Below are 12223 nucleotides of genomic sequence, written 5' to 3' on the forward strand. Positions count from 1 at the left end.
CTTGATATGGCTCAAGCTACCTCTAATTCCCAGGTCAGTTAATGAATGGATGCTAATTGCTTGGTTGCTCATACTGGTATGGGAGTATATGGAGAGGTAGAAACAACTGTAGAGACACAAGGTTAGATCACATCTTATCAAAACTGTATGATAATACCAATAAATGGGACTAAAACACAGAAATAACAGGCAAGCTTTAAGACAGTAGATCTGTACCAGCACATCTACAGAGACAACTTTGTCATTCCCTGTGGACTGTGCAAAGGGAAAGTAAAAGAGCCTCTGAAAATATAGTATCATCAGACATGTACTTAAAAGAATGCTGAAATCTTTAGAAACTTGGTTCTACAATTCCAACATTCATTACAGGCAATATGAGTGATGCTACAGACCTTCTGAGGTGTTTTATGGTCCTCCTATTGAGTCTCAAAATACCCATCTATTCCAATCTTCATGTCTATTTGCCTGTTTTAAATCTGGACCCACCCATCTGGAAAGCTTTCAGAGATTTCTTCATGATTTCTTCATCTTCTATGATTCAGCCTGAGAACCACAACAATGCCTTCCCCACACACCTGGGTTACTTCTCCTCCTTACAGGTGAAGCAGTGCCATTGCACAGAAAAGTAAGAAAGCTGTTATTTTCTCCCTTCTCTTCTTCACCAAGCTACAGCCTTTCAGATCTATTAATCTTTGGGTTGGAATGATCCTGAGCAGGATGTTTCAGTTTTCTGTTTCAGTCATAAGTATCTCAGTTCTTTTCAAGATACGTGTTAAAAGTGCAATTCTCTATCTGATCTTGTCCTTAAGTCTTATAAGTAGCCAAAGCATTTTTGACATTTCTGCTGTCTGTTTAACCTAAGCAGCTTAGCTTGAGAACTAGTAGGAGAAACAAAACAAAAAACAATTCCAGGAAATCAGTTTATCTCCAGATGTCTTCCTACTTTATTGTTATTCATGACATGGCAACAGGATAATACGCTTAAGACTTTTATCAACAGTTTTCTTGCTTGGACTGTCAGGGAATGCAACCTTACATTTAGCATCCTTATGAAGACTATTACTTCCAATTTACTCCACTACAACTCCAGTGATTTTGAAGGAGCTCTGCCATAATTCTGAACTCAGGCAGCTGTGAATCAGTTCCTTGACACTAGATTACATTTTTAAAGCTGTTTCCCCAGAGTGCATAGAATAATTCACATTTAGCCACTCAATTACCAGTTTTCCCCAGTGAGTTAGCTAAGTGAAGAGTAATATGTGGGCACAGCCTACGTGAAACAGTCCTTGCTAAGAGAGAGCACGTTTCAATATAACAGCAGCAGACAATATGAATGTGTTATGGTCTTTTTGCTGATATGAATGGAAGTTTTTCTTTCAAGCCAAATGCAAGCAGGCTCAAAACACTATTCCTTGGATGGTAGCCATCTCCTTCTGCCCTGTGGTTGACAGTCTGGCATATAGACACAAGGCATTCCCCCACTCCACAGCAGCTCACCATCACATGCTGCAAGAGGAGATAACAGTGCTCACCCATATTTCTGTCTTCCCATTGCTCTTTTTGCACCTCTCCGCCAGCACCTTGAGTTCCACCGTGGTCTCTGAAACCATTTCAGCACTTTTATCTTTGACAACGATGTGCATGACCCTGCCGTTATTGATGTGGGCATCAAAAGTGCTGTTCCAGGGTGGGTACATGGTGGGTTTCTTCTGCACATACACTTGGCCATTTTCTGTCAACAAAAAGTGATTTGGATTGAGTAGGCTTGCTCTCATTTGCACTAAGGCCACTGATCTACAGTCCGTAAGACACATTTATGTTATTTACTCACTTCAAGGTCTTTCTCCAGACAGGAAGGCTAATGGATTATGTTAGAGCATCTTAGGAAGTTATTGTGTGAAGTGAAACCTGGGAAGGGTTTCATCTCACTCAAGGTGTTTACAATGTGTATGACTATATCTATTTTATCTGAATATTGGCTTTCTTCAGAGCCAGTGAAAGCAATTTATTCACTATAAATCAGTGGAGTTAGAGTGCATTCAGTTGCCCAGATGCAAGCATCTGCCTTAGTTAAAATCAGTTTCCACTTTTGTGTGCATTGACTCCACTGAGTAGACACTGAATGCAGACTCCACATGTAGATATCCACATCTAGTCAGACAAATCCCATGATACAGTCAAATACCCACAACTAAACAGATCAGTCCCACCACCGACAATCAGCTACCTGTATCATCTGTCCCACGGCAGTGCAAAACTTAACGCTTACCAAAGCTGGATGTGCACTGTGATTAGGCTCAGCCGTAATGCATAGTCAAACACTATACCTTAGCTGGTTAATAATAAATAACTGTCTTGCAAACCTGCAACTATATCCATAGCAATGTAGAGCTGTCAACCTAGTAGACCTTCATCAATTTGTGCATCCATTCCTCTTCCTTCACAATAGACATGTCTTAAAATTGTATAAGATGTCTCCAAACCCCAGCATGAGCCGGCAAAGAATCATCTCTCTACTTTGCTGTGTCAAATTAAAGAGTCTCAGAGAGAAATCAGGGATTTTTAAGGCTTATGCCACACCCGCAGGATGGATTTATGTTAGGAAATAAACTCCAAAGTTACTGGAAGCTGAAGAGAAGGAGGAAAAAGAAAACCGTGATTCCTGATTGTACAATATTCTTCTCAGGAAATAGGACAACATTTATCAGGGAAGAAACAAGTATCGGGGTTGTGAGATCATAACAAAAACCACTCTATACACTGGTTTCCTGTGGAAGGAAAATGACTGCCACAGATACTGATGTAAACTATGTTGACGAGATAAATCTGAGAAAGCATTTTGCAGAAAAGAGTTATGCAGGATCCTGCAAGCAATACCAGCTTGCTGAAATTTTACCCCACAACCCAACATCTGCCTGTTGTGCAGTAGTCTTATGCTTCTTTTAGCCACATAAACTTGGTTTGAGCTACAGGATGCTCTAACCATGGCACTGCCTTCCATTACAAGGCTGAGGAGCAGTCAGCCCCACAGCAGAAAATCACTTCTCACCCTTGACCTGCCTGGTATGATGAATGGTTCTGCTGCTAAACCTTAGTTTCAAATTCAGTTTCTCCAAATTTTAGTGAACCTCAGTCTGAGCTGAATCCATCTTATCTGATAAGTGGGGTTGACTTTTCATGTATGAAAATTTAGACAGTTTAGACAAGGGCAACAAAGATGATCAAGAGCCTGGAACATCTGTATAAGGAAAGGCTGAGAGTCCTGGGACTCTTCAGTCTGGAGAAGAGAAGGCTGAGAGGGAGATCTCATAACTCTTTATAAATATCTTAAGTGCTGGAGTCAAGTTGATAGGGGTGGACTCTTCAGTGGCGCGTGGCACTAGACCAAGGGGCTACAGGCAGAAACTGGAACACAGGAAGTTCTGTACTAATGCAAGGAAGAACTTCTTTACTGTCAGAGTGATGGAGCACTGGAGCAGGCTGCCCAAAGAGGTTGTGGAGTCTCCTCCTCTGGAGATACTGAAGATCCATCTGGATGCCTTCCTCTGTTATCTGCTTTAGGGAACCTGCTCTGGCAGAGAAGTTGGACTTCATGATCTCTGGAGGTCCCTTCCAACTCCTACAGTTTTGTGATTCTGTGATATATTAAGCTCATTGTTCACAGGCTTAACTGGTGAAATGAGGGCCAAACTCTCCCTTTTAGGAACCAGGCGTACTTATCATCTATCATTTCTCTTTTGCAAAGAAACAAACAAAAAAAGCCATTCTCTCTTCTTACTTTCCTAGTGCAATTTATAACAGGACTTTGCAAAAGTCAGAACAGAAACATCAACCAAAAGATGTTCCAGGACAGATAGTGCATGAATTTGGGACTGAGTCTATGATGAAGGAACTGAGATTATTTATTCTGGAGAAGGTTCAGGGGAGGCCCTATGACACTATATGACTGCCTAAAAGGAGGCTGTGGTTAGGTGGGGGTCAGCCTCTTCTCCTGGGTAACAGTGTTAGGATGAGAGGTGATGGTCTTAAGTTATACCAGGAGGGTTCAGACTGGATATGAGAAAAACTTCCTTCTCAGAAAGACCTGTGAGGTACTGGCACAGAATGCCCAGGGTGGTGATGGGATCAGTCACTGTCCCTGGAGCTGTTGGAGAAATATGAAGATGTAGCTCTGAGAGACATTGGTTAGTGGGCATGGTGAGGATGGGTTGATAGTTGGACTACATGATCTTAGAGGTCTTTTCTGGTCTTCATGATTATATGATTATATGCCATGTATTCAGCTCTGCTTTTAGGTATTCTGTGCCCTGCATTCTGACCTCTCTGTTATGTGGCAATAATTTGCTGTGGAGTTTTACTGTCCATGTAGAAGAGAACGTGGCTCAGTGTCAGGGTTGTTTGTATGTCTTACAAGCTTTGGAGCTGATACACTTCTGTTCCATGGGTATGACACTTCTGCCAAAAATTTGCATATCAGAGTATCAAAATACAAATGTTTTGAATTTCATCACTGTTGAGCCACAGATTTGCTGTGAAGTCAGGGAATTGGGGAGTAAACAGTGAGCAAAAAAATACCCAACAAACCAGGGAGGCAGCTGTTTCAGATCTTCTCAGCTAACATTTGTCCTGCACGCCTCTGTGTCTTTTGCTTCTTTGAGCCTGATGGAGCAACTCCTTGGGATGGTCATGTTGAGATAATTTCTGGCATTTAGCATTGGGCTTATGTCACTGCATATCAGACACACACCTTTGAGCAAACTGAACTGCCCCCAGATTAAGCAGATAGCATTAGGAGTTTACAAGGTGTGATTCACCAAATCCATTCTAGCTGTATTCCTTAAGAAGAGATGAATCCCATCACCAAAATCCATGTTTGCTCCTCTGGGTCACAATGCAAGAGTAGCCAACTTGTTCAAGAACTGATATCCTTGCAGAAGGCTGGAAGTAGGAAAGACATATCCCACCATTGCCTCACCTTGGCTTAGCCACCTTAAGATGAGGTTAAACATCAACATGATTGGAGGAGGCCCTGGGCAATCTGATCTAGTACTTGATCTAGCAGCTGGCAACCAGCCTGTGACAGGGGGTTGGAACTTGATGATCCTTAGGCTCCTCCCAACCCAAGCCATACTATGATTTAGACACCCTCTATCAGCAGCAAATTAAGAGCAACACCTCCTAGGGGTGATCCTGAGATGAATTAATCCTGGGAAGTTCCTGTTGCTATCACTGACATGATGAGTGGTGTCACTGAATGACCTGATTTAGTAGGTATCCTGGTCAATGGTTGGTCTAGATGATCTTAGTGGTCTCTTCCAACCTTGACAATTCTATTAGGACTAGCAATGAAATCCTCTGGCTATTCCAGAGTGCTCTGAGCAGCTGCCAGAAAATGGCAATTACACCTCAACTAACAGAAATCTTTTAATAGGATGATGTTATTGTTCCTCTGTTTCATCCTCATGAATGAAAGAAAGTTCTTCCAAATACATTTTATTTCATTTCTCATTGGTAGGGTATTATTTTTATTACTACTACTATTACTAAATGTTCTCCACAGCACAGAAATTATATCCATTAGTTTGTATGTATTTTTTTCATTAGATGCCAAAAAACACCTTCAGCTCTAAGACAAATTAATATAGGTCTGTTCTGCCCAAATTGACTTTATTTACTTTTGAACTAGCTGAGGCTTCAGTTTGAGTTACGACTCCTCCAAAAGTCTCATTAAAGCAAACAACCAAACTGAACACAGAGCTGAAACAGATCACATTTTCAGTAACAAACGAGATTTTAGCGATATCTTATCATGCATCATTTTCCTTCCTTCTGAATTTACCAGACACCACATCTTCCAGGATCAATGAAAGTGTAATTTCAACAAAGCCAGTGTTCAATGTTCTAAATGCTGGATTTTAAGAGCAGTGAAATACTGAATCATTTAAAAAGTCTAAAATTTATTTTTTTAAACTACTTCCACACCCCCTGGAGGTTTGAGATACGGGGCTTTTCAAATAATAAGGAGGGATTTCTGAGTTGATTTAACTTATAAAAGGATCACAGAAGTCAAGTTAGGAATTTATCAAAGATTTAAGGTAAATAACAGCCAGCATAAGAAATTCCCTTACACTGAAGGTCTTGATCTCCTTGGCTGTGAAGAACTTTTCGTCCTCTCACTAAGGCTATGCATAATACTAAGACATGCATAAGACATGTAGGAAGTCTTTTCCCAAAGAGGACATACCAGCGCTGCTCAATTATGAAAAGTGTGTAACAATCTGTATATTCAGACAGAAAAAAATAGCTTAGGATGAGGTTTCAGCTTCAAACATTTCCCAGCGTACAGCAATTACGCAGAGGCATTAACTCCCTCTGCAAAGCCTAGGGATGTTTTAAGAGCTTTTATTTAACGGTGGGAATTGTTGGATCTGTCAGTTCCTCAGCAAATGTGATAAACAAAGACAGTTCTTCCAGGATATTTCTAGGACACCCAGATTTTATCTGTCTGAAATCCCAACTGACAAAACAACAACAGCTGCTTGTATAAAAGTGAAACTGAGTACAGCACAGCTCATCAGCTGTGTCACATGCTGGGACTCACAACTCAGTTGATAAAAATCTCACACTGAAGACAGAGACGTTGTTAAGCACCATCTTAAAATCAGATTTTCTTGCACATGGTGTTGAACCCAACCAGGCCCCATGTTTAGCCACAAAAAGCTCTTTATAAAACCTTATAAAGATCTACCACGTGCTTCCCCCACACACAGCAATGGCACAGTAAGCATCACATCTTCTACAAAAGCTCACATGCACATTTAACACCTCCCCACTCACCTGACTCCACGGCTTCTTTAACCATCACAGCGCAGTACGGGTTAATCACCTCCCCTTGGGATGGCAGGTAAGGACCACTGTCATAGTTGGATAAACCAATACGCAGAAAGGGAGACATGACAAGTCCTGAGTCAAACAAAAGACAAGGCAATATTTGGGAAGAGTCTAAATATTCCCTTGGTTTTAAACCAGCCTCTTATCTTCACCAGCCAGGAGTAGGCCAGCCGTTATTTATCCATCCAGCTGAAGCTCTCTGACTTCCTCCAGTGTCCCACAAGACGACGGACTGACCGAGTGCTGCTGAATGCGTGCAGTGTAATGTAATGTAGCTGTCAGCTTAAGCACGGAGCTGAACTCATCGCAAGCCAGGAAAGACCCGCGATAGCAGCTCTGAGGACTTGCGACTCCACGTCAGCTGTCAGAAATGAGAACAATACACAGAATCCAAATCAGGGCATTCTAGGCTGGGACAACCTTTGCTGTAATTTATGTTGAGTCATGTGTTCACAAAGCTGTAAGCTATGTGAACAGAAAGGGTTTTGGGAATATAAGGCTGTTGGAAGCCTGGAAGTTGAACATGAAACCGTGAAATAACTGCATACTATTTATATACAGCATGGAAATAATCTTAGGCTTCCAACAGACCGGGTGCTGACCCATATCCACCAGTGAGGCTATAAAGAGACAATTCAGCCTGTATGAACCATACTGTGTAGAGAGTGGAGCAAAATAATAATAATAATAAATAAAAACAAAAAAGGGACCTCAGGATTTAGGCAGCTGGAAACAGAAACATAAAAAAAGCAAGATGCCAGGAAACACAAAGCCTTTGAGTTGGTCTTCTCTGTAGGCTCTTTGAGTGCTTCAACTGAGAAGATTTAGGGAATCCGGCAATTACTAACTGCTGTAGATGGTGCTCATCTTTGTGCCATCTGGACCCAAGGACTGGCATTTACCACCCAACTTTTGTACAAACTTCTAAGCACATTATTCTTGGCTCCCCTTCCAGACAGTGGAGCGCAAGAGACGCTTTGAACTTCACTGTAGTTGTCTGTGCTTTGGAACATCGAAGTTAAATGAACTACCAGCAGCTGTTATCTGTTGAGTATTTTTTTCAACTACAACAGTAAAAAAATGAACAATGTGTGGGGTGGGATGCAACCCAAGCCTCTTCTGCCTCTTACATATGGATTGCTCCATCCCAAGGATAACTTCTCCAGTTTCACATATCAGACGACTGACATTCATTGCTGGGAATGCCATTTTCTTACCTGTAAAGGGGTTTTTCCTGATAAACAAATTCAGTCTTTGGCTAGAGAGGGTTCTCTGGTCATCACAGTTGTTGACAACATGGAAAGGATTTTCTCAGATGTAGGAATGAAGGTAAGAGTTCCTCTAGCTTGGCTGACTTTAAATCTTCGACTCTCTGTTCAGGGAGACAGGAGACAGGACCATCAAAGAGAGAGGAAAACTTGAGAAAACAAGATGTAGTCTTTTCCTTGAGTGCCTTCTCTCTTACCCAGCAGCGTGGAGTGATGAGTTTCCATCAGTGCCAGTGCAAAAGTCCAGGGCAACAGTAAAAGTCAGAACTTCCTAGCCATAGATGTCCCTGTTCATTGAAGGCGTGTTGAACTGAATGACCTGAATGGTCCCTTCCAACTCAGATGATTCTATGATTCTATGAACTCCGTGTTAGTGCATGGCCAAGTCTCTGCAGGTTTTTTTTTCGCTTGCCTCTTGGATATGATGCGATCTTCTTCTTCTTCCTGTTTTATGAAGACAAACAGCTACAGTTAGTACTGAGACTGAACCACCAACTATCCTGTCCTGAATAATCACAAGTGTTGAGCACTCTGGCTACCACGCTTTCCAAGACTTTTGCAAACAGGTGCCTGTGCAACAAACTGCAGTTATTGTCTGACAGCAATTTGAGAAGAGGAGGCTTTGATGCCAATTCCCTCATTTTTTTAACTTACATAAAGACAATCCATACACTGACAACATATGAAGACTCTCCTTCCCATGCGATCTCTCTGAAGAGTATTGCAGACACATGCTATCCAAGTGCCTTGTGAACTTTCTCTGGAAGCCACTTGTATTTAGATATTCAAGTACAGGTAGCTATGTGAGGAGAGACATTTATGACACTGCACAGCAGAGCAATGAATGGACTACATGTCGTCCATGGCATAAAAGCTGAAATTTCACAGAATCACAGAATTGAAGGGGCTGGAGCAGGTTTCTCCTCCAACCTTAGAGATACTCAAAAGTTGTTTGGACATGGTTCTGGTCTACAGCGTCCAGGAGGTCCTGCCTGAGCACTGGAGTTGGACAAGATGACATCCAGAGCTCTTTTCTCAAACAATCTGCAATGCTGTGAAACCATAGGTGGGACAGATCTCACTTAATCCTAGATCTCCATGGCAATGGTGTCTCCATGTGAACAGTTATCTGGGCTCCAGACAAAGGAACAGAGAGAAAACAGCACCCTATGGTGAACTGGTCTCATTTTAGATTGCCCTGTTGTATATGCTGAATCTCCTTCTCATCTTTGAGAGCAAAGGGGCCGACTGGGTACAATCAGTTCACATGTAACGCTTCTATTGCAGAGATTCATTTTTGATCATATTTCCCAAGCCAGGATAACTTTCAGAAATTCCACTGTACTATATCAGATCTGCAAGACTTGTGTTAGGATTTCACACAAACTTGGCTACCACATGAGATGTTTGGTAGCCACCATGAAACAGGCAAGCATTTCCTCCCAGCTGCAAAGCACGTAGGTTTGGCTCACTCAGTGCTAGCTCTAGGAAACCAACAGCTGCTCATATAAGCCTTGCAAAAGCTGGCTAAAACCTGCCTAAACCCCAAATTTAGTGTTGTACCAGCCTTGTGTGAGCGCTCTGCCCTGGAGTTAATTTCTTCACTCTGCCTAATAAATCAGACAGATAATCAGCTTCCTGCTTCTCTCTCACTGTCTTTCCTGAAACCACCTTGGCTTTGGCCCAAACATCTGTTTTACAGGTCATCTCTCCAGCATTTGTCACTACAGAACTGCTACTGGGCTCAAATCCACAGCCATAAACAATTAAGGAATGACACACTCAGCTCCAGAAACATCTCACTGTAATAGCAGCAGTTTAATTTAACGCTAGAAGCATCTGCAGTAGGTATAGAGAGTATCTGCTTAACTTCTCAGTGGAAAGGATACTACTGTAAGGCATCTGAAAATTTAGGATGAAATGCATCCACTAGTAAAGGGCCACCTGCAACCTCTCCTCCAATACAAAAAAACAAGCGCAGTTTGCCTGTAGAAGCACTGATGCTTCTGTGTTTCACTGAATGAAAGTTGATGCACACATGGTGCAGAAAAAAGAAGGCAATTTACTGAATGAGGACCAATGGGAAGGGAAAGGGAGTGTATGGATGTGGATGGTGGAGACCTGAACGTTAGCATAACTCAACACACCTCACAGTCTTCTTGCAGCTGTCAGGAAGCATCCTCATGAGTAGATGGCAACAAAGATGGCTATGGGGTCTCTGCTTCTGTCCCCTGCCTCCTGATATCCCACAGCCCATGTAAGCAACTAGGAACAGGCATATAGAAATGTAGAATTATTGGGGTTGGAAAAGACCGCTAAAAGTATCTAATCCAGCCATCAACCCATGCCCACCATGCTCACCAACCATGTCCCTCAGTGCCACATCTGCCCTTTTCTTGAACACCTCCAGGGCCAGTGACTCCATCACCTCCATAGGCAGCCTGTGTCAATGTACCATCACTCTTCCTGAGAAGAAAACTACGTCCTTGAAGTGACTTTTGTTTTGGATGCCTGTACCACCCGCTGTTTCAGTGGAGATAGCAGCAGCCTGTTTGCAAAGGAAGGCATTCAGAAACCCTCTGGGTGGCATTCATAGCTTCTCACATGTTTCTTGTACAATGGTGTGGGTCAGGGGAGGAGGATGAAAGGGTAAGGAACTTGCGTAGCTGTTGAATTCCCCCTCTCCCCAGAGTCAGTGACCCCATCTGCATCCAGGCTCACAAAGGCAGTGGAGGGAGAGGGTAAGGGAAGGCAGAGCTATCAGTCTTTAATGGAGCTGGTGCAGTATCAAACTCCTGGCAACAAACAAGCTTCCCAAAACTTCATGGAACTACCTGACTTCAGCATAGGGGTGGTACTCTCCAGAATAGCCCTTCCCCATGGTTTGCAGACACAGCAAAACCAGGTTAAGCATTTGACATATAGAAATGAGGCTTCTAGATTTTCCTGGGGCCCATGGCAGGCATGGGAACAGGGGATTTCCCTTTAAATGTCCGTGGGCCATCTTGTGATGCTGTATTTAGAGCAAGCTGAGTGTATCAGTGACAAGTCTCCTATATATAGCATTCAGACATGGCTGTTTGGACACTGCTGAGCTCATGTGGTTTCCTCCTGTTGCATTTGTTGTGCACAAGTCAAGACAGGAGCCTCAGGTCTATTTTCAGACTTTAGAAGTGATTTAGCTAAGGTGGAGTTAATGTGGGTGCACAGATTTGTAGCTGTTTAAAGGCTGGTTTTCATCCCTCTGAGGAAATCACACAAAACAGGAGGATGCTAGTAATGCCAATGGTCATCCTCAGATTCTAGGATGGGATCTACAACACCTGAAGCAGATGCTTATCTAGATGGACCTTAAAAACAGGAAGTTTTTACACTTAACAACTGTTGTAAATGCACCTAAGTGCAGGCTGTGTACAGCTTTCCACCCCATCTCAGAGTGCAGATTCTCAAACTTCCTCTAGCACTGTGTCAGCTATATCTGTGCAGGGACCAGGTTTCTCTAAGAGCAGTCCTTCTCGTTTTCTGTACTTGACAAATGAGTTTGTAGCTGGATCAATTTCCTGACCCAACTAACCCTGTGGATCTACAGATGCAGGGAACTGCATGAAGTAGGAACACCACAGTGGGAAGTCACGCAGCAACTGCATGTTGGTAGGGATAAATAGGCTGGGAAATTCGGGCTTCTCTGTTACATCCACATGAATATATGCAGACAATTGCAGTGCTCATCACTCCAGATCCCATCTTACCCATTAAAGAGGTATAAGTACTTGTGGGACATCATAAAATGGCAGAATGTCTTGGGTTGGAAGGGACCTGAAAGATCATCTAGTCCCAACTCTCCTGCCATGGGCAAGGTTGCCAGTCACTAAATCAGGCACTAGACATATTTCATGCTATCCTGGAGAAGACATCTAAAATAAGTTAGGCTGACTCCATCCTGGTATCATTATATTCCCACTAGCACATCTACCCCAAAGAAGCTCAGAATCAGAGAAGTCCTACTGCTGATGTTTGGATGTCTACTGAAAAGAACCCAGACCTCAGGACTTAATCTAGGAGCA

At 42.7% G+C, this 12223-nt stretch overlaps 1 protein-coding gene across 2 annotated transcripts in view; it reads right to left on the reverse strand.

Annotated features, from left to right (window-relative positions):
• Nucleotides 1-12223, reverse strand: part of PRKCQ (protein kinase C theta) — a 48833-nt gene that overhangs the window by 23846 nt on the left and 12764 nt on the right. The window contains exons 2-5 of one of the 2 annotated variants that reach the window (XM_072331386.1): nt 8357-8603; nt 8109-8263; nt 6838-6963; nt 1533-1732 (exon numbers count right to left, since the gene is read on the reverse strand). In XM_072331386.1, coding sequence (XP_072187487.1) covers nt 1533-1732; nt 6838-6955 — 318 coding nt within the window. In that variant the 5' untranslated portion in view covers nt 6956-6963; nt 8109-8263; nt 8357-8603. Of the gene's footprint in view, nt 1-1532; nt 1733-6837; nt 6964-8108; nt 8264-8356; nt 8604-12223 lie in introns of those variants that run through there. The other variant, XM_072331394.1, reaches the window with a different exon arrangement.

This window comes from Excalfactoria chinensis, chromosome 1 (genome assembly GCF_039878825.1).
Source record: "Excalfactoria chinensis isolate bCotChi1 chromosome 1, bCotChi1.hap2, whole genome shotgun sequence".
Classification (NCBI taxonomy): domain Eukaryota; kingdom Metazoa; phylum Chordata; class Aves; order Galliformes; family Phasianidae; genus Excalfactoria; species Excalfactoria chinensis.